General features: G+C 37.2%; 2 protein-coding genes and 1 non-coding gene across 4 annotated transcripts; 2 read left to right on the forward strand and 1 right to left on the reverse strand.

Moving 5' to 3' along the window:
• Positions 1-1,321: 1,321 nt before the first annotated feature.
• Card6 (caspase recruitment domain family member 6) lies at positions 1,322-20,675 on the reverse strand. 2 transcript variants are annotated; one of them, XM_048814032.1, is made up of 4 exons: positions 20,408-20,675; positions 14,680-14,974; positions 10,472-11,017; positions 1,322-4,375 (listed from the first exon to the last, which is right to left on the reverse strand). In XM_048814032.1, exons 2-4 carry the CDS (start codon positions 14,960-14,962, stop codon positions 2,151-2,153), a joined length of 3,054 nt encoding a protein of 1,017 aa, XP_048669989.1. In that variant the 5' UTR covers positions 14,963-14,974; positions 20,408-20,675; the 3' UTR covers positions 1,322-2,150. The 2 variants fall into 2 exon arrangements, with proteins under 2 accessions (XP_048669989.1, XP_015345969.1); XM_015490483.2 differs by having other exon boundaries at positions 19,670-20,429.
• On the forward strand, positions 5,974-23,489 carry Rpl37 (ribosomal protein L37). Its single transcript, XM_015490484.2, has 5 exons — positions 5,974-5,988; positions 20,963-21,014; positions 21,721-21,856; positions 22,046-22,130; positions 23,372-23,489. Exons 2-5 carry the CDS (start codon positions 21,012-21,014, stop codon positions 23,439-23,441), a joined length of 294 nt encoding a protein of 97 aa, XP_015345970.1. The 5' UTR covers positions 5,974-5,988; positions 20,963-21,011; the 3' UTR covers positions 23,442-23,489.
• LOC125620031 lies at positions 23,212-23,291 on the forward strand. The gene has a single exon (XR_007351612.1). It is a non-coding gene; the product is annotated as a small nucleolar RNA SNORD72 (small nucleolar RNA).
• Positions 23,490-26,707: the final 3,218 nt, after the last annotated feature.

Consider the following 26,707-nt stretch of genomic DNA (forward strand, 5'->3'; position numbering starts at 1 on the left):
ATATACCTCAATCCACCAAAACCAGGACCTTTCCACACAGGTCTTCTGATTGGAAAAAGCACTACCTCCTCCCTGCTTTGAGACCTTGGGAAGGCAAAGGTGCCTCTCCTTTGTGCACTTGCTTTCTCTCTTTTTAACATTTTATTCAATCCTTTGTAGTTCATTTATTAAGTCATTTCAAATTGTCCAATTTGAATATACTACATATGTATTGCTAAGATAGGCTGGTACCAAATGTATTTCTTATAAGAGCCCAGCAGGTTCTAATCTTGAAGAAGGATTCAGAAAAAGGGTTTTAAAAATCACAACTATTGCTGGTTTCAAAAGTCTAAACAAAAAAATTACTTTAAGTGGAGGAACTTCATATTTATTTAGAAGATTTTGTAATTATATACCAGAACTAGTTATCATGCTTTTTTTGCCTTCCAAAAGACAAAAATAAAAATTCAAAATTCAAATGAATTGTCTTCTCTTTCTTCATCCTTACAATAACCATCAGACAGACTAAACACCCTATAGATACTTAATATTGATTCTTCAATACATATGAAAACAAACAAAGGTTACCTATTATGAGAATATTCTTGTGGATTTTTCCTTTTCAAAGATTAGTTCTCGTCCATTTGTCAATATGACTTTTTTTTTTTTTGGTGTCCTTGAAGGTAATATCTTTCAACCTAAAAAGACTACATAGAGTTATTTTAGTATTTAAAATTAATATTAATTTTATTAAAGTTATAATTTAAAAACTGAAGCTTTTAAATTCAATGTAGAAATCTTACTATTATATTTATAAATCTGGATGAATTTTAATATTTACTTTTAAAGTGGTCTTTTATTAATATTTGGTGTCTTTTAAAACTTATTTAAGGTTCACATAAATATTTTAAATTTAATCTTTTTTCTTTTTTTCTTTCTTTGTTTTGGTACTGGCGATTGAACCTAGGTGCGCTTTACCACTGAGCCACATCCCTAGCCCTTTTTATCTTTTATTTTGACACAGAGTCTTACTAAATTGCTGAGGCTATCCTTGAACTTGTGATCCTCCTGCCTTAGCCTCTTGAGTCACTGGGGTTACAGGCATGGCCACCACACCTGGAAATTTTCATATATTCTTTTATTTAATACTGTTAAGTAATATAACTTACTGAAATGTTCAGAATAATATGAATCTAACAAAAAATAAAAATTATATGAATCTTAAGTTCTCTTAAGCATTTCAATACTTTTTATAGTTTTTAAGCTTATCTTATTTTTTCCAATTTAACTTTAACTCTAAAATTAAAAACTCGGGGCTGGAGATGTGGCTCAAGAGGTAGCGCGCTTGCCTGGCATGCATGCGGCCCAGGTTCGATCCTCAGCACCACATACAAAGATGTTGTGTCCGCCAAGAACTAAAAAATAAATAAAAATAATATCTAAAAAAAAATTAAATTAAATTAAAAACTCAAAGGCACATTTTTAATTGGAGACTAGTAATATGTCAGATTCTCCAATAGGCCAAATATTCTTAACTGTTACAAATATTTAAAATATGAAATATTCATAACTCACTCATACAGTTAATAAGATAATCAATTTTATTGGTTGTTAGTTCATTATTTCTATCTATAAATGTCAAATAAAAAGTTTTATGAACCTAGCAAATTGAGGCCATTATCAGCAAGATGATTTAACTATCCAATTAAGAAGGATTATCACCTCAGTGGCTGATATTGCATCAGAAACTTCTGACCAAGGCACTTCTGGAGCAGTTAACATCTAGGGCAATTTTTCTTGCCACACTGAGGCAACTGAACCCTACTTTGTGATCATAGCACAATTAGTCTCTAATCCCATTCTCCTTCTAGTGAGTCTGTCTCACAGACCCCATTGGATTCAAGTTATACATTACTTAATGCTCAAGGTTGTATTCAACTTATTTATTTACTGTTTGATACTATTCTTAACTATTTTCATATTTTTTCTCTTGCTTAGGGACACCACTCTTACAGATATTTTAATGACAACCAATTAGACTTTGCCTATCTTGATTATGTCACACTAATGACAATAGTCTTAAACTTTGACTGAATTTCTTCTTCCGGTTACTATATGATAGGAATGACCTAGATAAAGAACACATCCTGTAGGTCTCTGGAGTACACTATTTAACGCTTCCCTACCCGTTTGGGCCCTGCTCTTGGCTGATATGCTCTGGTCTGTGAAGCATGGGTCTGGGATGATTTAGGTTGAATGGGTCTAGGCTGAGAAGGCTTAGCTTGGTAGGGCTGGGGCTGAGGGGCTTTTGTCTGAGAAGATTTTGCTTGAGAAGACCCAGGTTGAGAGGATTTGGGCTGGAAATGCTTCACCTGGAATGGCTTAGGCTGATGGGATATGAACTGAGAGCTGGGTAAAAATTTGCTCTTAGATGTGGAATGAGATCCTTTTTGGAAAACTGAATCTGAAGGCCTACCCTGAGCCATTAGCTTGTTTCCTTGCTGAGAAGCAGGTCTTACTAGTTTTTGTGTGTTTCCTGTTGGCTGAAAGCACTGAGGTTGAAGATCTTTACTATGGGATGCTGTTCTAATAAACTTTCCAGTTACTTGAGTAATTTTTGTTCCTGGGGCCAGGGCTCGCTTGGGCTGTGGTTTCCCTACTGGTCCTGCTACCTGTGAACCTAGAGAACGTAGGTGACCTACCAGGGAGACCACTGCCCCAAACTTTGCAAGAACTCCCATTCTTTGTGATCTCTCAGGACAGGCCCACACATGCTTAGAACTGGGTCTTGGGGGTCTTCCAAATGTTTGATTCAAGTGATAGTCCCAAGAGGTGCTTGAAAATTTTGTGAATTTTTCACCTGAATAAAATCTCTGGGCTTGGGAATATTGGATACCAAAATCTTTACCTTTTTTATGGGACCTTGAATTCCAAAAGGGCGAAGCACAGAACCATTTAGATCTCTGTTCTGACCCTAAGTGGGAGCCCATAACCCAGGGAGACTCCAAGGAAACCTGGTCAAAGTTACCTCCAATTCTGTTTGGTGAAGGCCAGGCATTTTCTAGATGAGACTTGGATACTGGAGAGTGGTGAAAATTCTGAAAATTTTGGCTGACTTCACCTGCAATGCCAGGATCTCTAGTAGGTCTCAAAGCTTGGCTTTCAGATGAATTTGTTAGTTGACTGTATCTTTGTTGTCCGTCACCTTCAGCTGTTCCAGCCCTGTTTACATTAGGGAAATTCTGAATCCCTTGAGCATTCTCAAAGTCTTGGTCTACCTGAATCCCCAACTCCCTGGCCAGGGAGGCCATATCCTTCACAGACACACATCTGAGTGAAGAGGACATCACTTCCTGGAGGGCAGTGGAAAGGCCTTCCATGTTCTTCCCTCTGTCCCCAACTTCTTTCTCTTCCCAAAACAGTAGCTGTGATGGTTTCAGTTTCAAGGTCCTCTGGAAAATCTGAGCCTCTTCACTCACCCTGGCTTGGGGACTGAGTACAAAGTAGCATCTTTGAATGGTACCTTCTCCTAAAAACAACAGCAAGTCCCATTCCTTCTCACCTAAGCAGTCAGCGAAAAAAAAAATAGCTGAGGAAACTTCCACCAAGAGCCCAAACTGTGTCCAAAAGCTTTCTAGGTCTCCACGAAGGTTGGCCACAGCAACAGGCTTTTGGAAAATACCCGGGCTTTTATCACTGTCAGGAAAACACCATGTTATCTCAACTAGGCCATCAGATATTTGCCTAGGAAGCATCGGAACAGACAAATCGTGATGAAGAAAGATTTTGTGTGATTTCAGTCGGTCAGGGCTGAGCAGTGCATTGAGGATTCTGGACTTGGAAAAACTACAGTGCCCAAGACGTACAAAAGAGATGACAGGCATCTTCATGAGACTCAGAAACTCTTCTGAATCCCCCGTGGGCCCTCCTGAGGACTGTGTTGACCGCTTCTTCACAATGTCCTCCATGGCCCTCAGCATTAAGATGCTTTTGTTGTTTTCTGAGTCTGGCAGCAGCAGGGGAAGAGCAAACTGGCATCGATACATGTTTGACATGACTTCTCGTTGCAAAGAGCTGTCTGAACACAGCATGGAGGCACAAAGCACATCAAGGGGATGAATGGTTTGTATGTCTCGAATTTCCAACTTTTCCAGAGCAGTCATCAATTCCTCTTTGCTATCTTCATCCAGAACCCTGCGCCTGAGGATTGAGTCTCTGGCTGTCACATCCAATGCTTGAACTTTCATCAGGAAATTCCAGGCTAAGTCTGCTGGAGTCTCAGGTGTCCACCTACATCTGTGATCCAAGGAGAACTGTTTAACCAAATCTGGCAGAAGTTTTCTGCTTCTATCCATATTCAAAGAGGAAAGTACATCTTTAAACACTTTCTTTCTTTCTGTAAAGGAGAAGATACTTAGTGAATGTTATGTTCAGAATCTATGTTTCCTTCACTGACTTTTTAAATTAAATAAGTAACTGACATTTTCACTACAAGAAGATGAAATGATACAAATGAAGGGAAAGTCCCATTTCACTACTCTGCCTATTCTATGTCTCTTCTAAGAGATATGTCAATATGCCCTGTATGCTTGTTTCCCATTCTTTCTCTATGCAAATACACAAGTATGCCTGCATATATAGAAATTATAGCTTTATTTAATGAATGCTACTTTATTTTTACATAAGTAATATCATATTAAACAAATGACTCTTCAACCTCTTTCCGCTTAACGATTTTCCTTGCAAATTCTTCCAAGTCAGCATATGGAGAGATCTCCCTAATTCATTTTAGCCTTTCATGGTACTCCAAGTTTAGATGAGCCATTTCTTAATCAATCATTGCCTAAATGAAACAATGATCCTTTAGTAATTCTTCCTTTTTAATTTTTTTTTTGGCTAATGTTTGTATTCAACAATTAAAAACCCTTGTTAATTCTTCATTAAACACATGTCTGAAGGATCTCTAGGTTGATACTGATTTCTTTCTTTCATTTATTGCTTGCTGAATTTTAGAGAATCTGAAAATTTTTATTTCTATGAAAGTTTCCTTGGAATTGAGATGCTGTTCTTAATGTCTCCTGATCTCCCATTTCTAAATATATTTTCTAGCTATTTCTTGATAACAGAGATAGTGCTTAGTAGAGAAAGAAGATTGGAGTGTACTTTACTCCTGACAGATGAGATGGTAAACTAGCATAGTTTATTAAATGTCTTTGAAAAGGAACCTAGAAAAATAATAGAAGTGAGAGAAAAAAATGGATTTTATGAATGAACAAAAATAACTAAAAGATATCTTTGGTTAGTCTCAAGGTTGTTTAAGTAGGTATATGTATTGGGGTAAGAAAGTTGAGAGGAATTGATGATAACATAAAGGGCAGGCAGTGAGAAGATAGTTTTCAGGAAAGTTCAGGTTCTGTTCTTGCCTATCCCATACTTTGCCTTAGGTCAACAACCCTCCACATTTTTAGCACAGAAATTGACTTTCACATAATCCTGGCCTGATATCTAGAGTTGGCAAAGTTACGATGGTGCTAAATGGAGTAGATAGAAGGAACAAAATATTTGTACACACAAAAAAAGAATACATCTAATTAAGCACATAAATGGATAAAAAGAAGTAAGCGACAATAATTTAAAAAGTAAGCAATAATATCAAGAACCCAGTATCATTTTCATAAATTAAAAATTCATAAAAATAGCCCAACTAAGGCAAAGAGAAATGAACAGATTTCTGTTGCTTCTCATTAGATATTGAATTTTTAATTTGAGTCCAGTCAGGTTAATGGGGAACTGAGACCAAAAAATGAAAATAAAAATCCAGACTCCTAGGATTTTAACTACCCAAAGTCTCTACAACATATTATACACAATGAACAGGTCACCATTCAAAGTTAATAGACATAGGAAGAAATAGGAAAGGTGGCCGATGCTTAATCAATGGAGATTGACCCCAAGAAGACCCAGATATTGGATTCAGCATATAAGAATTTTAAGACAGGGGCTGGAGTTGTGGCTCAATGGTAGAGTTGCCTAGCATGCATGAGGCCCTGTGTTCGATCCTCATGCCACATATAAATAAATAAATAAATAAAATAATCCATTGACAACTAAAAAATATTTTTGAAAAAAAAATGAAGTCTCAAAAATATTGTGCTAAAAATAAAATTATTTTTTAAAAAAAAAAGAATTTAGCTGGGATTGTGGCTCAGCAGTAGAATGCTCACCTAGCACAGGCGGGACCCAGGTTCGATCCTCAGCACCACATAAAAATAAAGGCATTGTGTAAAAAAAAAAAAAGAAAAAAAGAATTTGGAGGGCTGGGATTGTGGCTCATATAAAAGTAAATACACGGAATAAAGGTATTGTGTCCAACTACAACTAAAAAAATAAAAATTAAAAAAATAAAGAATTTTGAGCTGGGATTGTGGCTTAGTAGCAGAGCACTTGCCTCACACGTATGAGGCACTGGGTTTGATTCTCAGCACCATATAAAAATAAATAAATATAATAAAGGTATTGTATTCAACTACAACTAAAGGAATTTTTTAAAAAATAATTTTAAGGCAGCTATCTTAACTATTCTCAATAATATAAAATATAATAAGCCCATAAATAAATGATTAAATAGAAAAATCACAGAAAAAAAGTAGAATGTATTAGAAGAAGGAAACTAGAATTAAAAATCACACTATCTGGGTTTTTAAAAAATCACAACAGGGGCTGGAGTTGTGGCTCAGTGGTAGAGTGCTTGCCTAGCACATGTGAGGTACTGGATTCGATCCCCGGACCCACATAAAAAAAAAAAAAAAAACTAAATAAACAAAATAAAGTATTGTGTCCATCTACAACTAAAACTATTTTTTTAAAAATCACTACAAGGATTAACAACCAATTAGAAATGATGGAAGAAAGTCAGTATCTAATCTGAAGAATAAAAAGAAAAAAGTTTGAAGAAAATAACAGAGTCTTAGGAACTTGCAAAACAATACTAACAACTTTAATATACGTGTACTTGAAATCTCAGAAAGAAGAAAGAGGAAGTAAACAGAAAAAAATTTTGAATCAATAATGGCTCAAAAATTTCCAGATTGGTTTAAAAGGGTTTTTTTTTGTTTGTTTGTTTGTTTACAGATTCAGGAAAATCTATAAATAATGAGGAGATAAAAGCAAATATTACGGGGCTGAGGCTGAGACTCAGCAGTAGCATGCTTGCCTGGCATGTGTGAGGCACTGGGTTCAGTTCTCAGCACCGCACATTTATAAATAAATAAAAAAAGGTCTATCAACAACTAAAAAAAAAAAAAATTACACCAAGAACCATCAGAATAAACTGCTAAAAAAAAAAAAAGGAAAAAACTCTTGAAAACAACTAGAAATAAAAAGGATACTACACTTTCAGGAGATTGATAAAATGACTGACAACAGCATCAGAAATAACAGAAGCTAAAAGACAGAGAAATGACACCCATAAAGTGCTGATGGCAAAAAATCGCCAATCTGAAATTGTATAATCAAGAAAAGTACCCTTGTGAATAGCAAATAAAGACATTTTTTCAAAAACAAAAACCAAAAGACTTGCTGAGCACAGTGGCGCAAGCCTGTAATCCTGGCTATTCAGGAGGCTGAGACAGGAGGATCACAAGTTTGAGACCAGTCTCAGCAACTTAGCAAGGCCCTAAGCAACTTAGCAAGACACTATCTTAAAATAAAAAATAAAAAGGGCTAGGAATATAGTTCAGTGGTAGAGCCTCTCTGGGTTAAATCCCCAGTACAAAGAGACTTTACCACCAGCATAACTATATTAAAAACAATAATAATAAACAAAAATTTCAGGCTAAAGGAAAGTAACATAAGTTTGATTCTTCCATTAATTGACCCAAACTACAAGCTGAAGTAGAAAAAAGTTGGTACAGCCTATAAACTTGACCTTCCACAGAACATACAAAGCAATGTTTTCAGCTTTCCTGGGACTTGGATTTGACACTGTGATTTTTTTTTTTCCATGAAATGCAACATGATAAAAATGACCCTTCAGCTGGGCGTGATGGGTACATGCCTATAATCCCAGCAGCTTAGGAGGCTGAAGCAGGAGGATCTTGAGTTCACAGCCAGTCTCAGCAGCTTAGCAAGGCACTAAGCAACTCAGTGAGACTCTGTCACTAAACAAAATACAATAGAGCTGGGGATGTGGCTCAGTGGTTAAGTGTCCCTGAGTTCAATCCCTGGTACCAAAAAATAATAATAATAATAATAATGAAGTTGGAGATGCTTGAATTTTTTTTCCAGTTCCGAGCTGCATACACAAATCTTACTTAAGTAAGATAAAGGGTAACGAAATATCTCCAGTCAAATAGAGTAGATGGGCAACCACTAGAATTACACTGCAGTCATGCTCATATTATCATTAGGATAATGAAATGGTAGATTGATTGCAATAGTAGCCATAATTAATGACTTTCTGATATCCATAATCTTTGTAATATTACTTTGCAAGAGTTTGCAAGAGGTGGAATCTGTTTTTTTTACCACATCTGTGTTATGTATGTGACATGTTTAGCCAACAAAATGTGGCATAAATAAGGGTATTTGGGTTGAATTGCGTACCAAAAAAAAAAAAAAAAAAAAAAAAAAAAAAAAAAAGTGAAAGATACAATAAAGGCAGAGCAGCCAAGAAAGACTAAAGATTTCTAGGAAAACACTCAAAGGTAGGAACAGATTCATCTTCCTAGCCTCCTCCTCCAGAAGGAACCAAGCCTGCCAGCACCTTGATTGTCTAACAAAATATATTTTGTTATTTGTTTCTTAAGCCACTCACTCTGTGATTCTTTGTAGAATCCCCAGCAAACTACTACAAGCCGTGATGAGGAAGAAATTATTCTTTTTCTACCCAAAAGTAAATTATGAGTCCCCAAGACTTGAGTTGATTGTGAGATGGTAGATACCTTTCCATTCTTTACTCAGAATTTGGTAGCCTTTAATTTTGCAGCCAATATCTTTCCAGATGAAACATTTTTCATATTTTCAATGTTCATTAAGAAACACTTGGAAAAGTCAGGCACAGTGGTGCACACCTATAATAAGTCCAGAGGACTGCAAGTTCAAAGCCAGTCTCAGCAAATTAGTAAGGCCCTAAGAAACTTAGTGAGACCCTGTCTCAAAATTTAAAAAAAAAATAATTTAAAAAAATGTGAAAAGGACTGGGGAAGTAGCTCAGTGGTAATGTGCCCCTGGGTTAAGTCCCCAGTAGCAAAATAAATAATTAAAAGGAATATTTGGATTCAAGACACTGTGCTGATGTAATTCTCCTTACCAAGATAGCATTATATGATTTAGATTAAGACAAGTAACAATATCTTGACCTTAAATCTTCACCATAATCTCCTCTACAGACTATTTCCACTTTGGTGATTTAAACTATAATCCTAATATCTTCCTGGTCATAAAGACACTAAAATAACTAAAGTGGTTTGATATGAGGAATAGGGGGTTACACCTAAAAGCCATGATTAGCAACTCCTTATATGTATGATAGAAGGTGACTGTGGACATTTTATAAGCTGCCAATCAATATTTACTTTTGCTTATTAGCCCTCTGCATCCAGAGATTCTGCATGTGCAGATTCAACTGACTGTAGATGGAAAATATTTAGAAAAAAGTTATATATGTACTAAACTTGCATGGACTTTTTTCTTATCATTATTCCCTAAACGATTCAGTATAACAGCTATTTATGTGAAATTTACAGTATATTCATATTACAAACAATCTAGAGATGATTTAAAGCTAATTGGAGCTTAGGGGAGGAAGGGAGAGAGAGAGAAAGGATGGTTAATGGAGTGCAGCTGAATAAGAAAAATAGTTTCTAATGTTCTACAGCACAGTAGGGTAATTATGGTTGACATCAATAAACTGAATATTTCAAAATAGCTAGTAGAGAGGATTTTGATGTTTCCAACATAAAGAAATGCTATATGTGTGAGGCAATAGATATGCAATTACCCCAATTAAATCATTATACACCATTTACATGTATTGAAATCTCATGTTGTACCCCATAGATATGTACATTTACTGTGCACCAATTAAAAATAAAAGTATATTTTAAAAAGTATATATAATAAAAAGTACATATTTAAAAAGTATATATATAATAAAAGTGAAGTATACCAGAGGATGTATAGGTTGTATGCGATTACTATCACTACCATATTACATAAGGGGTTTGAGCATTCACAGATTTTGTATCTATGAATGGTTCTGCAACTTATTGGCTTGGATACTGAAGGACAGCTATACTGTCCACCATTTCCCAGGTCCTTGATGATCCATTATGTCAACACTCAGCTTTGAAGACATGCCAGAATAAAAAGGTACACGGAATTTCTAGTGACATCTGTGCCATGTCATCTCCTTTCCCCATTAGATCTTAGCTACCTTATTAATTATTGACAGGTTGTTGCCTGATTAACTATACACATATAGTCTCCATACCTTCCAGATTTTTATCCCCCTCCTCCAATGAAATGCTGGTTTCTGACTCCTCAGGAATGCGTTCATCAGAGAATCCGATGGATTCTGAACACTTGGAGTCTTCTTTACCATGATGCACAATGTGCTCTAGAACATCATAACCTCCCTCTTTCATAGTAGTTTCTGCATCTTCAGTGTACCCAGCAGAACCTGGATATTCCTCTTTTCCTAAGTACAAAGAATCATCTGGCTCCTCATATCTCTGTCCATCCTGTAAATATGTAATGGTTGCTGGAATTTCATATTCAACTCTTTTGACTGAATATGGCGATGTGATTTTTGAAGTGTCATAGTCCTTCTCTTCCTCCCTGAAGGACAAAGCAATTTCCTGGTCACTAGTTTTATTGTCCCTAAAGAACGCAGAGGTTTTCAGATCCAAGTGTTCTTTCTCTTTGGAAAACACTCTGGTCTCAGGATTCTTGTTTTGTTCTTCTCTAGGGGAAAAATTATTTTCTGAATTCTTACTTCTGGATTGAGGAGATGTGATATCCTTGTGTTTTAAAAGTTCTGAAAAAAAAAACAAAGAGATTTGATTATTTATTTTGTTTTTTCAATTTAATAAAAAGAAATTGTAAAATAAATTGAGTTAAAAAAAAAAAAAAAGCTTGATAAATTAAACGAACCAGACTCAGATATCTAAGGTCAAAGGTTTTCTCTGATAGTAAGGCTCAATGACATTCGCCTATAATCCCAGTGGCTTGGGAGGTTGAGGCAGGAGGATCGTGAGTTCAATGTCAGCCTCAGCAACTTATTGAGGCTCTAAATAACCTAGTGAGATCCTCAGCAACTTAGTGAGATTCTGTCCCAAAATTTAAAATTTTTTAAAGGGCTGGGGCCAGGCATTGTGGCACACGCCTGTAATTCCAGCAGCTTAGGAGGCTGAGTCAGGAAGATCACAAGTTCAAAGCCACCCTCAGCAATTCAGCAAGGCAATAAGCGATTCACTGAGACCCTGTCTCTAAATTAAATACAAAAAGGGGCTGGGAATGTGGTTCAGTAGTTAAGGATCCCTGGGTTCAATCTCTGGTACAAAAAACTTTTCTCTAATATGAGGAAAGTTAGTATAAAATAAGGAGAAAAAAGACAAAGAAAAAAGATGTTGAGATTCATGGAAGTAGAAGAGATCAGTGGAGTAGAGGAAAGGGATTGAGAGAGAGGGCAAAGGAATGGAAAAAGGGCAGAAGGGTGGAATGAATCTGACCTAACTTTCCTATGTGCATACATGAATATATCACAGTGAATCTCACTTTTATTTTATCCACTTAGCACTTATATATTTGTAAAAACCTAGACCTATATAGAAAAAAGAAAAAATATAAGTTGGTAAAACAAAGGGAAGACCGGGAGAGAGAAGGGAAGAGAATGGGGAAGTACTTAAGAGTGAATTAGAGCTAATTGTATCCCATGCTTGTATAATTATTTCAAAATGAACCCTAATATTATATATAACTAAAACAAACTAATAAAAAATAAAATAAATAGATAAACTTCAGAAAAAAATAGACTGAGTTCTCAAAGCATAATCTCTCTCTCTCTCAATTTCTTTCTTGATTTTCTTTTTCTTTCTTTTTTTTCTTTTTTCTTTTTTTTTTTTTTTTTGAAATAAGGGGGAGTCTTATTATGTTGCCCAGGCCTTGAACTCCTGAGTTCAAGTGATCCTCCAGTCTCACCTTCCCCAGTATCTGGAGCTACAGACATGCAATTACTCTTGGGAAGGACCTAATGCCTCCTACCTAATTTGTATGGCACAAGTCAATCATCAGAACTTCTTTTTCCCATGGGGAAAAAAAATATCACATTACTTCCTTGCTCAAAAGTTTGAACCTTTCATAGCTACATCACAGGGTAAATGTGTAAAACAGAAAATTTAAATCATCTTCAAAAAACTAAGAATGAAACTACCATTTGACCCAACTATCCCACTCCTTGATATTTATCCTAAAGATTAGAAAAAATCAGTATACTAAAGAAACAAAGCCACTTCAATCTTTATACCAACACAATTCACAGCAGCCAAATTATGGATTAACCCAGATGCTTCTCAATAGATGAGAAGCATGTATTAAGAAAATGTGTTATATTGCAGAATGGAATTTTAGTCATAAATAAGAATGAAATAATGGCATTTTCCAGTAAATAGACAGAAATGGAGAAAATCATACCAAGTGAAATAAGCAGGACTCAGAAAGTCAAGGGTTGAATATTTTCTCTCATATGTGGAAGTAGAGCAAAATAAGGGAAAGAAGGCAGTTGGGAGAGGATCTGAAGTCATAAAGATACAGGGAAGAGCAGTGGAGTAGTAGAAGGAGAATGAGAGGGAAGGAGGAAGGACGGAAAATAGGAAGAAAAATGAATTTTTTAAAAATCATGCTATATTCATATATAAAGGCACCAAAGGGAATTTACCTTATGTTTATGGACAGTATCAATTGAAAAAAAGTAAATAGCTGGATTATAGTGGCGCACAACTGTAATCCCAGTGGCTTGAGAGGCTGAGATAGGAGGATCATGAGTTCAAAGCCAGCCTCAGCAACTTAGCAAGACACTTAGAAACTCAGTGAGACCCTGTCTCTAAATAAAATACGGAAAAGAGCTGGGGATCTGTCTCAGTGGTTGAATGTCCCTGAGTTCAATCCTCGGTACCAAAATAAATAAATGAATAAATAAATAACTGAAAAGAAGATTAGTGAAGTATAGGAGGGAAAACAGGGGAGAGTAGAGGGGAAGAAAATGAGGGAAAGGGGTGGAATCAAATGGCTTGCATGTATGATTTTGCCAAAATAAACCCCAATGCTATGTATAATTATATTTTTCTAATGGAAAAGAAAAGAAAAATTGAATCATGAGCAATATTCACTTGTGGAACTAATGTGACTCACAACTCATATTTCCTCAAGTTATTACAAAATAAATCTAATCTCTATAATTCTTAATCTGTAAGCAAACAGATGTAATTTCAAATAGTGTGTCCTGGAAACAATAAGATCTGTCTTTCTAAGCATATGCGTCTTGTCTTACCTGAGGGTTATTAATATTCACTTTTTTTTTAGTCCCTACCTCTCTATATGCTTCATTTTTGTTTGTCTTTCTCCCAGAGGTAATCTTCTCTGAAATATGAGATAGGGAAAAAGTGTGCAGAATTTAAAAAGCAGAGAATAATGTATCTGATTGATTTAGAGGTTGGATATTTTGTTGTTCTTTGAATTTTGTTCAAATTCAAACTTTGCTGTTCAAAAATTCCAGTTGTTTTATAAAGTGCTCATTGTTAATAGTAATAATCCTGAATATTTTTGATTCCTTAAAAAAGGACCTACACCTGCCTCTACTGGTAATTTCCAGAATCGCTAAATAATACCTTCTAGAGTAAATGTTCCCTCATCTGAGACTAGTTATTTTTGAACCACTTAAGACTTAGCATTTGAGTTTATTTTAAAATAGCTAGGAGAGAAGATTTGAAACGATGTGTGTTTGCAGTAATGAATATTCCAATAATCCTGATTTGATCATTATACATTGAATATATAAATTAAAATATCAGATTGAATCATATAAATACATACAGCTAGTATATGTCAGTTAAAATGATATATTTATTAGATAAATAATTATTTTTAAAAGAACTAGCATTTAAGTTGCTCCAGAAAACTAGGGTTCTGCTTCATTCTTATCACAGAGTAAATTAATTATGGATCTGCCATCTAGGTATGCTAAAAATTATGCTTCCTATATTTTCAGAATGGCTATCCTAAGTGAAAGATGTTGTTTGAGGTCTTAGAACTGTTAACATCTATGAATTCATTTATTTGAGAAAGAAACCCCAGATTGTGCTATGATTAACAGTATTCTCTTTCCAACCGAGGAACTTCAGGATGTAATGCCAGAACAATGAGTACTTTATAAAACAACTGAAATTTTTGAACAACAAAGTTTGAACCTGAACAAAATTCAAAGAACAACAAATTACCCATCCTCTAAATCAATCAGATACATTGTTCTCTGCTTTTTAAATTCTGCACACTTTTTCCCTATCTCATATTTCAGAGAAGATTACCTCTGGGAGAAAGACAAACAAAAATAAAGGGTGCTAGTTTTTGTTTTTTCAGAAAATCTGCCCCATTACATTTACCCCTTACTCCCAACCCCCATCAAAGTATAAAAATTCAACTCACCAAGCTGTAAGTCCCAAGTAGTAGCTGACTCTGGAAAAGTACTAAGTAAACACTTGAGAAAATACTGACAGCACATCTCTCCCTTTTTCTGTACCAAAATTAACAGCTTTCGACTTTTCTTCAAGGGATCTGTAACTTTATCTAAAGTCTCATACTCTTCTTCAGAAATCAGCTGTCGAGAGGTTAACGTATCCAGGATAGAATCTGGATCTTCTTGGAGGATATTAAGCAATTTTTTTCGTTGTCTTTCTATGATCTCTGAGGGAACGCTCTCAGCAGCCATAGTTTCTGGTTCCTAGAGCAGGAAATGGACAATGATGTCATTTTGAGGATAAACAGATAAGAGGAAAAGACAGAGCAATTCTATTATAAAATATGCAAAGGACACCTAGTGTTGCAGGAAGCATATATAAACAAGCACTAAGGAGGAGTGCAACCCTGAGAATTCTCTGAACTTGGCTCCCTGTGGATTATTTGTTCCCCCGCCCCCCCATTTTATGGTACTGGGAATAGAAACTAGGGACTCCTAAACTGGGCTTGGTGGCCCGTATCTGTAATCCCAACTACTATAGAGGCTGAGACAGGAGGATCTAAAAGTTTGAGGCCAGTCTAGGCATTATAGTGAGACCCTGTTTCAAAATTAAAACTTTAGGAAAAATTAAGAATGATTGGTGATATAATGCAGTGGTAGAGCATCCTGAATTCAATTCCCAGTACTGCAAAGCAAACAAACCAGAAACTCCTAGCGCTCTACCACTAAGTCGCATTCCCAGCCCTATCTGTTGTTTTAGTGGCTTGAAAGTCTCATGAAGACTCAGTCTGGAGTTTAGCTATTCCAAGAAACCTCTCCTGAACTTCAGGATGAACTAGGTGTTCCCTACTCTAAACCCTATACTGTGATGATAAGAATGCCAATTAATTAATTAGTTTTTGGAGAGCAATCTGGCAATAGCAGCACTAGGTAAATGATGAAAATAAAAATGTATATCCTTTAGTCTAGCAATTCCACTTTAGGAAATTCTCTTAAGAAAATGATCAGACCAATGCTTAAGGATGTATGTACAAGAATTTGCATTACAACATTGTTTATCATAACACAAAATTGAAAATAACCTAAATTTCTTATTGGAGATGTGGGGAATGAATGTTTTTTTGATATGTCAGAAGTAAAACATCCTAGAAACTATTTAAAAGGATGAAGATTTATATATATTGAAAGTAATGATATCCATAATATATTTGTTGTGAGCTAGCTATGTCATTAACATGGATCACACATTTATGTCTTTTCACATTGCCAGAATTTATTGAATAACACAAATTGACAAACAATATCACTTTCATTGGATGCAATTCACTGAGCACTTGTGTGTCACCTAGTAGTCATAAGCTGGGCAATAACAGCTTTATTCTTTTATTCCAATCTGAATTACTACTATCTGTAATACTCAAGTCCCATGTCACATTTTACATCATGATATGTAAAGGTTACAGAAAGATCGAGAAAGGGTAAAGGTGGGTAGAGGAGGATGTGACATATAAACATTTTGACATATCAATATTCATTCCCCATATCTCCAATAAGAAATTTAGGTTATTTTCAATTTTGTGTTATGATAAACAATATTGTAATGCAGATTCTTGTACATACATCCTTAAGCATAAGGGTCACTGCAGGTAGTTGGAGAAGATTACAAACCAGTCAAAGAACTTGTTCAGGGCATCCAAGGCACAGAGCTGTCAGAGCAAGGAACTTATTCTAGGCTAGAGTCTAGAGGGAAAGCACTTTTGAAGTTGACCACATCAAGCAGGGAGATCAAGCTAAACCCAGGGACAGAGAGTTGGAAATTTGTCTCCTGTCCACCTCATGATGCTTTTACCACATGGTCTGTTGATGGGTTGGTGCTCCTCCTTTTGTGGGTCCCAAGTGAAGGGGTTTCTCCATTAGGTGGTCTGGTGTGTTTGATAAACCCATGTGCCTGGTTTTTCTGATGTGGGCTCAATATATCTATGAATCAGTATGCTACCGATTTAATTCAGTAAGTTCTCAGGTGTTCATTATTTATTAGGAAGATTATTTATTTATCAGGTTGTGCTAGGAAGCTGGTGATTATTTACTTAAACAAACAAAATGTAGAATCATTCTACCTCAGCACTTATACTTAAAATGAAATAACACATAGCAAACTCCAGCTTTATAAAAGTGGAGTTAACTCGGGCTGGGGTTGTGGCTTAGAGGTAGAGTGCTGGCCTAGCATGTGTGAGGCACTGGGTTCGATCTTCAGCACCACATAAAAATAAAATAAAGATATTATGTCCACCTATAACTAAAATACTTTTTTAATGGAGTTAACTCAGAGTAAGACACAGCCTGAAAACTATTGTTCTATTCATCATAGAGTAACTCAGAGCAGGACTCAAGTCTACTCTCCACAGTATTGTTATTGAAAACAGCACATTGTAGATCCCATTTTGGGGTTTTGTTATATTTGTTGTTTTCTTTGCAGTGGTGGGGATTGAACCCAGAGACTTAATGCATACTAGGCAAGTATTCTACCACTAAGCTATATCTCCAGCCCCCTTTTTTGTTTTAAAAATACCCATGCATATATAGGTCATATTGATAAATGTCTATGAAAAGTGACAAGAAACTACTCTCAAGCAACTGGAGACAATGAAGCTCAAATAACCCTATGAGGAGAGTATACCCTAAGGGACATCAATTACCCAAAAACTAAGCAAGGCTATCACCTCAAGTGGAAGCAGACATCTCATAATGGAAACCAAATCACAGATCACCCCCTCAAGTGATGACCTCTTTCCCAGAACTTCAAAGAACAGTCCTGAGACAATGATCAGCCAAACCATGGCCTGACCACAGGCATGCAAGCCCCCAATCCTTGCTGTTGAACAATATCTTCCCATTCCTTCCCCTTCCCTGTTTCCAGACTCTGGGCACTACCATTCTATTCTTATTAAGAGTTTTAAAACATGTGTCTCAAAAGTATGGTTTCAAGAGATTCATTCCACTTCATGACCCCAAACTAGATTCATAATGTCATCAAGTTCACCAATTCTTCTTGTTCAATTTGATCAGTAACAGGCCTCCCAAACACCATCTCTTCTTAACTGCTCCACTCTCCTCCTCTTTCCAGGAGAGATTGTCAGCTCCAGGAGATTTCAAATCTGCTGGGAATTTAATTACTTTCAAACAGGATATTTACATAGCATGGGCTTGGAATGCAAATGAAATGAGCTGGGGGAAGGGTGAGTGTGACTCTGATGTTCTCTATTATATAAAATATAGTCCAGAGCTTCAGAGTTGAAAGTATAGCCTTCAAATAAAAATAAATGGCACAAGGGGATGGCGAGATAGCTCAGTTGTTAGGGTGTCTGCCTGGCATGCATAAGGCCCTGGATTTAATTACTCGCAACACACACACACACACACACACACACACACACACACACACATGAAGTTAAAAAATGATATAGACATGAAATTTTTAAATTTATAGCAGTAATTCTGCTTATTATACAAAATCAATAGGTCTAAAATGCAACAAGTTCTAATGATTAAAAGACTTGAGTATATGGGAACCATGGATACAAGATTTAAGATTTACATATTCTCTTATCACTGTGCAAAGGCACATTTTAGAGGATAAATGCCTAAACTAACACCTTACACAACCCATTTCAGAAATTGAGCTAAGCCAGGCTTGGTGGTATGCATCTGCAATCCCAGCTACTTGGAAGGCCACGATAAAGGTAATAGTTGAGACTGGGAGTTCAAGACCAGCCTTAGCAATATAAAAGACCCTGTCTTTAAAAATAATAATAATAGAAAAAAAAGATAACTTATTCCTAATCTTAACCTGGTAATTGAATAAGAACCTGGAAGTTCTAAAGGAACTTCATAGGTCTCTCAGCAGCTAGGACAAAACTGATGTGGCTTCAAGAACACCAAAACCACCACCTCTCATTAGAAAAAAAGGAAATATATTTCATTTTCTCCAGTGTTTTCAGTTCTTGGAATGTCTGAGGTACAGAGACTCACATAGTGCCTGTCATACTACTTGGCTCTTTAGCAGCTGACACCTGTCCTACCTTTTCTACACTGATGTTTTTTCTGAGCTTTCCTAATCCCTACAACCTGTAAACATTAGGTTACAGGACCAATGACAATTAGGGTTGAAGATACAATTAAGGTTGCTCATTAGCTGACCTTACCATGAAGAAATTATGTGGGTGGGATCAACATAATTACAAGGGGCTTTAAAAGTAGAAGAGGAAGGAAGAGGGTAATGCATCTTGAAAAAGATTATTATTGGCCTTGAAGATGGAAGGGAGCAATAATAAACCAAGGAGTTTGGGCAGCCTGGGGAATCTGATAAAGGCAAAACAACAGATTCGCTCCTACTGCCTCCAGAAAGGCAGACAGTCCTGCCAACATTCTAATTTTGCCATTTGTTGTTTTTGTTTCAGTGCTAGAGATTGAGCCCGGACCCTCGCACTTACTAGGCAGGCTACACTCCCAGCCCTACATGTTAATTTTAGCCCAGTGAAACCCGATGCTTTCAACCAGTAAAACTTTATAAATGTGTGTTTTTAAAAATTGTGATAACATGATATATACTCTCAACAGATTTTAAGTGTCTAATACAGTATTAACTTTAGATACAATATTTTAATTCAGACCTCTAGAATTTATTCATTCCCCATAACTGAAACTTTATACCTGTTGAGTAACTCTGGGTTGCTTTAAGCCATTACGTTTGTGTTAACTTGTGGCAACAGCAAATACAAAACAAAACCTAATACAGCACCTAATTTAGAAATTCAGCATCTAATTCTCTGGATTTTGTTTGCTTTCTTTTTCACCTGGCTGCACCACTTCCTTTCTCCCCCACTTTCACTCTACCACTTCCCGTTTTATCCCGTGCTGGAGAAGACTCTGGTATTTATTAGGCACTAATCAATTGTTTACCTGTGAAAATGGAACCTCTGATTCCTAATGTCTTATTCTGCTAGCAGTCCATGTGCTAAAATTTTGCACGTGACAGGCCAGGAATTCTTGAGGTTGCTTTAGAAAGTAAACTTATTATTTGGAACCTGTTATCCCCACTAACTTTTTCCCCTTATTTCTTATTGGTGCATCACAGCTGTACACAATGGTGGGATTTGTTGTTACATATTCATACATGCATACAATATAATTTTGCCCATAACATTCCTGAGTATTTCCCCTTTCCCTTCTCTCCTCCATCCCCCTTCTATTAATTCTTACATATCTGGTAATCTTCTTGTATTGTTTTTGCTTCTTTGTATTTGTTTTTAGACAAGAGGTTACAAATGCAATAGCATTATTGGAATTGGTCATGGGACTATCAATTTCAAAACTAAATAGAATTTTATTTTTTTAAGTACAGGCTCTAGGGGCTGGGGCTCAGCAGTAGAGCGCTCGCCTAGCATGCGCGAGGCACTGGGTTCGATCCTCAGCACCATATAAAAATAAATATATAAAATAAAGGTATTAAAAAAAGACTGTTTTTTTTTTTTTTTTTTTAAAAAGTATAGGCTCTACCCAAACGTGCTGCAACAGGACAGGTTGACAGTAGGGTGCTGAAACCGTATTTAACAAGTTCCACGTTAAGACTCTTCGGCATAATGAAATTTGGGATCGAATCATTTGCCTCTAAATAGCTACTGTTCAACAACCACTTTCCTTTTGGATGCTAAGCTCCAGTCCCTTCAAGGCCAGTTCCTGCTGGTGCGCTCTCAGCGACCTCTCACAGCAAGAGCCAGCATCACCCAAGAGCCTCCAGCCAGGAAAGCGGAGGAATCGGTGAAACTGGTCTCTCCCGGATCAAGATCTCAGTCCCAACCCGTCACTACACGCGCGCCGGCAGCGCTGAGTCGGTGCAGGTGCCCCGGGCCGGCCGGCCCACTCGGCAGATTCTCCGATCTACAACCGGAACCCACAGTGTGGCACCGGATCTGATAAGGACACGAAGCCGACAGCAGCTAAAAATCCAAGGCTTTCACTACAAACAGTCCCCAGCTCGGAGGCGGGTCCAACGGAGACACGCCCATCCCATGCGAGTTAGCAGAGAGCCTCGCCCGCCTTACGGGCGCGGAAACCTGATTGGCTCTGCCTGCTTCTGTGCATCCTCTTGACCCCACCCACAGTGCGCCAACTGCGGCGACGGAAGCTTGAAAGCAGTGCACTGCGTCCCGCAGGAAGTAGTTGCTTGGACGGAAGCTTCTGAGGGCGATCTAGCGGAAGTGCCTTCTCTTCCGGTCTCTTTGGATTCGGCGGCCGACGCGAGATGGTGAGTTTGTAATGCTCTCCGAATCGTTTTCCATCCTCGTGCTCTCTGCTGCACTAACTTTGTATTTGTGGGGGATCGGTAAGGCTCTGAGTAAGGGGAGCTGGTGAGCATGAAAGAGGCATACGATGGCTGACAAGAACCAGAAGAAGGGCTTTTGACAGAGGGACTGACACCGCAGTTGTGGAGCTGGCGCTGCTCTATGTCTTTCCCTTCTCTTAGGCCTTTGGGGGAATTCACATAACTTTGCTGTTGGGTAGGAGCTAACGGAATAAGTTTGGGAGCAGAGCAATTTGTGGTGGTGGTACCTAGCAGGAGTTCTCAGGCTTTGGTCTGTTAAGTTGTTTTTTTTTTTTTTTTTTTTTATAAGAACTAAGGTTGATTTCCTCTTTGCAGAGGAAGTCTTTATGTATAGTGAATTGCCGGCATGGTCTCTGGCTTGGGAACTTGATGAAGAATTTTTAAACTTATCAATAGTTAGTTTCCGGGCTGGGGTTGTGGATCAGTGGTAGAGCGCTTGCCTGCCAGGTGTGAGGCACTGAGTTCGATTCTCAGCACCACATATAAATAAATGAATAAAATAAATGTCTATCAACAACTAAAAATATATATATATTTTTTTTTTAAGAAAGTTAAAGTTTCCTAGAAAACGTCTTAATGCATATAGAAATTGTCAGATTTCGGATTTGTTTATCCTTATAATCTCCAGACGAAGGGAACGTCATCCTTCGGGAAGCGTCGTAATAAGACGCACACATTGTGCCGCCGCTGTGGCTCTAAGGCCTACCACCTTCAGAAGTCGACCTGTGGCAAATGTGGCTATCCTGCCAAGCGCAAGAGAAAGTGTAAGTAAATGTTATTCAAGCTGTTTTGTTTTGCACTGCATCCAAGTAAGAGTGTAGCTTTAAGCGTTTATTTGGTGCACAATACAGAACTGTTGAATTCTGTATGTTGTTGAAATGGCATGAAACTCAAAAGTACTCTTAAAATGGTCGACAGTCAGGGAAAAAACAATTTGCCGTTTTCTGTTTTAGATAACTGGAGTGCCAAGGCTAAAAGACGAAATACCACCGGGACTGGTAGAATGAGGCACCTAAAAATTGTATACCGCAGATTCAGGTACAGTTTTACCATTTCAATATAATTGGTACTGAGAGCTTGAATAAGAACCAACACGGTTGCTTGTGTAAGATTATTCTACCCTGGTATAAATAAGAATAAGATATTGGGAGCTTTTTCCCCCTTTTTTTGCTATTCACTTGACATCAGTTGATCTAAATAGTGTTAATCCTGCAGTAAAAAATGTGGAGCGTTTTTCTAAGCTAGACTGCCTGAAACGATGCTATTTATAAAGCATACCAAGGTTTTGTATAATTGGAATCAGAGTTTGTCCTGACAATACTGAAGGTGTAGGGTCAGGCTTACTTGATTCAAACTTCATGTTTGTGGTGTTGGCCAGTTTGTTATATAGAAAGATGCCTTGAGTCTTGTAATCAAAGTCTGGGCCTTAGAATTTCTTTAAAATGCCAATTACAGGCCCACCTGAGACTTAGCTGAGAATCTGGATTTTATAACAATAACTTGTAAGACCAATTAAAGGATTTAACTGATATCCAAAGTGTTGTAGGCTTCACATGAACACCTCCTCTTACTATGCCCTGTTTCAGCAAATCTATTGATGTTAGGGATGGAAAAGTCTTTGTTATGGGAGTTACTCTGTATAAAATGTATTTTGTAGAATACCCGGCCTCTGTTCACTTAATACTCAGGTCTCAAAAGGTCACAAGGTGATTTTAATTTTTAGGTTTCATAAGCATCTTTAGTTATATTCGTGAAACCTTTTTGAATTTTTTTGCACTTGAAGTCATACAATTATGTGGACTTGATACTGAGCAGTTTGCTAGTATAAGAGCTAGGACCATGAATTGAAGACAGATTTTTAAGCTTGCTTGCTAAAGGGGCATTTGTAGTTATGTTTGCTTGGTTAGGTGTGAATGTGTATCAAGTTGGAATAGAAAACTGTTTTATGAAACTTCTGCTGTTCAACCTGCTCATTATTTTTCTTTGACTAAGGGAAAGTTAAGATGTATTCCTAGACATAAGGAACCATTTTTTACAAATAACTTTGGATCCCTTATTAAAATTACAGTCAAGTATAATCTAAAGTGGATACCTTAAGCAGAATGAAATAAATAAAACAAGCTTATCGGTGATGTTGTACAAATAAATGTCTGAACATATGAATGCAATAATGATTTCAGCATTTAACTGAGATAAGCTCATTAAAATTTGTTTAGCAAAAATTAGAAGGTATTTATTGAATTGTTGAAGTAACTGTTCTTGTCTTTAACATGGTGCAGGCATGGATTCCGTGAAGGAACAACTCCTAAACCCAAGAGGGCAGCTGTTGCAGCCTCCAGTTCATCTTGAGAGTTCCAACAATTAGCCACCCAATAAATGTACTGGTTTTTAAAAATGTGTCTGGTATGCTAAAAATGTATCTGGTTTCTAAGAACTGGGTTTGTAGGATTTGAAGAATTACCTAGGCTTGGGGAATGGGGTGAAATTATCAGATTTAAATGTTAAGAAAGTTTTGGCACTCTAAATTGTGTTTATTAACATATAATTTGGTAGACTTGGGGTGTGGTTGGCAGTCATAGAAGCCTTGGAGTGCCAGTGAGAAGGGTAAGGTTGATGAATTCTGTTTGGGGGAAGGTAATTATACTCATCTAGCAACTGTAAAGATTGCTTGGCGCCTAGGATGTAGCCCATGTAGGAACTGAGTGAAAAGTTAATGCAATTTGATGGGTGTGAGATAACTTGGAAAGAATGTTATAGGATTAATAGCATCTGTAAGGCTTTTATGCAAATGGATTAAGAGGTAATCCCTGGGATTTGAGGCCTTGTGATGTGTGACTACCTGGTAGATGTTGGTCCCACACCCCCTTGTGTAGTTCTTGAGATGATGTGCATGGGTTGTATAAAAACATGCTACTTTATATATGGGACTTTGGTGCCCATTGGGACTTCTAGTACCAACCCTCACAGATGAGAGACAACTGTACTAAGTCCTGCCTTTGTTTGCTTCCTAATTTATCCCTTGGAACTCAGATTTTTGGGTGCGGGGGAGTGCTAGGGATTGAGCCCAGGGCCTTGTGCATGTGAGGCAAGCACTGTACCAACTGAGCTTTGTCCCCAGCCCTGGAATTTGCTTTTTAACACTGACTTGTACGGAGCCTTTGCTCGACTAAAATCACTGTTGGGCTTTCTCCCAGTGTATGATATATCAAAACAGCAATTTTTACTACATTTTGGTTTGATAGAACTAAATTCAATCTTAGGATCTTTATAGTCAGCCTTTCAGTATTACTAATCATTGGTTTCTGAGTGATGAATAGGCCCATTAAAATAGTTTTAAAAGTTCAATGTGGAATTTGACTGTGAAGCAAATGGGCACTGTACTAGAAGTATGAAGTTGAATGCAGAGAACAAAAAAGCATAAAAAATATGGTGAGATGGCAGTGACATGATGCATTAAGAAATACTATGTATTATCAAGTATAAGAAAGGTGAGTTTACCTCGTTTGTGGTGAGTGGGTATTTGCACAGTAGGTAGATTTCCATCAGAAATTACTCTGGTAATTCCTAAATGTCCCAGGAAGCTCAAAAAGTGAAACTGTTGTAATTACAGACCAAAGAAGAAGCAATGGGAAAGAGATTGAATTCTAGTTTATGGAATTTTCATGTCCTGAGTATCATAGCTAAGGTTTGCATTGGATACATCCACCAAAAAGTGTCAGGCAATCTGCATATGTTATATTTGAACCAGAAGCCAGTATACCTAACCAATGTTATTAGCTCCCGAGTTTTAATATTGAGCAGCAATGAATTTACATTTCTTGGGCAGAGGGCTCCTGGAACCCAGATGGGTGTCAAGTGGTAATTGAAATGCGACCTCAGGAACAGTGTCTCCTTAAGTGCTTGGCCCTTTCCATCCTTGTTACTGTGTACATAATGTGTGAATTTCATGCATTTCATTTGTTTGATAAGAATTGGATATTACTGAATAACATCATTTTAGGCCTTGGAATATTTATTTAATAGAACATTTGGGAAATGCCTGTATTACATCAATCTTTCAAATAAATACAAATGCCAAGGAGATAGAATGAGTGATAGTCAGCCTACATAGATTTCAAGTTGGCAATTAAAGCCAGTGAAGTTTGGCATGTAAGGGTTTCAGAAAAAGCCAAGTGTAAGAACCCTGACTCGCAGGTATAGTAAGTACAGTCCAGCTTGCCTCTTTATAGTCTTTCTGTGCACTTAAAATTTGAACAACCCTGTGTACTTGTGATATTCAGTTTGAAAATCTTTATTGTAGATGTAGATCCAGATTATAGTCTCTTGTCCTTATTTCTGTTATTTCTAGTATAGTACCAAGACTCTTGCACTTAATAATAAGGTTTGTTATTTCCAGGAAGCAGGGAGGGAGGAGTTGAATGACTTTGCATATTGGAACTCTTGGAAAAGTAGGCAGTCAGCAGGCTATGTGGTTGTTCAGGTCAGGATATTGTGCATTGGGAAGAAGAAAATCCAGAAGGGAAAATAGTTCACAGAGTTTAAAAGCAAAAAAAAAAAAAATTTTGAATAGTACCTGTGATCATCATGACTAAGGCAATAGCAGTGAAGGTGGTTGTTGGGTCAAGAGTATGTCTACATCTGAAGTGAATCAAAGGGAGTAGCCTAACTTTCAAGCCCTTATTTAAAGGACATAGGAGTGTTTAGGTTTCTGATGAGGGCAAGAAATTGGTCAGCACATTCACTGAGATAATATGAAATGGAGATAAAGGAAAATATTAAAATTGGGTTTTGCTAAGATGCTGGAAGGAAGGGCCTGAGAAGCAGTGGAGTAAATCGGTGGCAATTCAGACAGCCAGGGCTAGAAATCTGCTTGGAAGTTACACTTTTGTGTGTGAAGGGAAACTGATTTAGAGAAAGAGGTGATAAGATCTGGCAGGCACTTAGAATAATGAGAAAGGGAACCAGTTGATTGAACTTCAGTAATCATCCTTGATTCAGTAATGATTGAAACCATTTAAGAATATACAAGCTACAAGAAAATTTAGAGAAGCTTTAAGATTTGGGGAGATATCCATCAGACAAAAACGAATTAGGCAGACACAGTGGTGCCTACCTGTAATCCCAGTGGCTCAGGAGGCTGAAGCAGGAGGATTGCAGGTTCAAAGCCAGCCTCAGCAATGGTGAGGTGCTAAGCAACTCAGTGAGACATTGTCTCAAATAAAATGCAGAAAAGGACTGGGGAAGTGGCTCGGTGGTCAAGGTGGCTCGGTGGTCAAGTGCCCTTGAGTTCAATCCCCAGTATCTTCCCCGCCTCCTCCTCAAATAATAATTAGGTTATTCATTTGTTTAACAAATGTGTGATGCCCGTATGTGCCAAACCACTTTTGAGATAGGTTGGGAGTGAAAACAGACATAGCCTCTGCCCTCCCGAAATTGAGAGTCTTCTAGTGGTTGCAGAATTAATTGATGGAGGAACTAGGAGAAAGGCAAGTTCCACATGTCAAGAAAGGAGATTTAGGGACTGGGTGTATAGTGCTTGCCTCCTCTGCACTAGGCCCTGGGTTCAATCCCCAGCACCACCAAAAAAAAGGAAAAGTCATATGTGATTGAGAACC

The sequence above is a fragment of the Marmota marmota genome, unplaced genomic scaffold, assembly GCF_001458135.2.
Source record: "Marmota marmota marmota unplaced genomic scaffold, marMar, whole genome shotgun sequence".
Lineage (NCBI taxonomy): Eukaryota > Metazoa > Chordata > Mammalia > Rodentia > Sciuridae > Marmota > Marmota marmota.

Coding starts and splice junctions, on each gene's coding strand:
- Card6 (XM_048814032.1), bottom strand. CDS start 14,962: ATGGCTGCTGAGAGCGTTCCCTCAGAGATCATAGAAAGACAACGAAAA. Junction 11,018..14,679: donor TACTTGGGACTTACAGCTTG/GTGAGTTGAATT, acceptor TTTTTTTTTCAG/AACTTTTAAAACACAAGGAT. Junction 4,376..10,471: donor GGGGGATAAAAATCTGGAAG/GTATGGAGACTA, acceptor TCTCCTTTACAG/AAAGAAAGAAAGTGTTTAAA.
- Rpl37 (XM_015490484.2), top strand. Junction 21,857..22,045: donor TGCCAAGCGCAAGAGAAAGT/GTAAGTAAATGT, acceptor TTTCTGTTTTAG/ATAACTGGAGTGCCAAGGCT. Junction 22,131..23,371: donor ATTGTATACCGCAGATTCAG/GTACAGTTTTAC, acceptor AACATGGTGCAG/GCATGGATTCCGTGAAGGAA.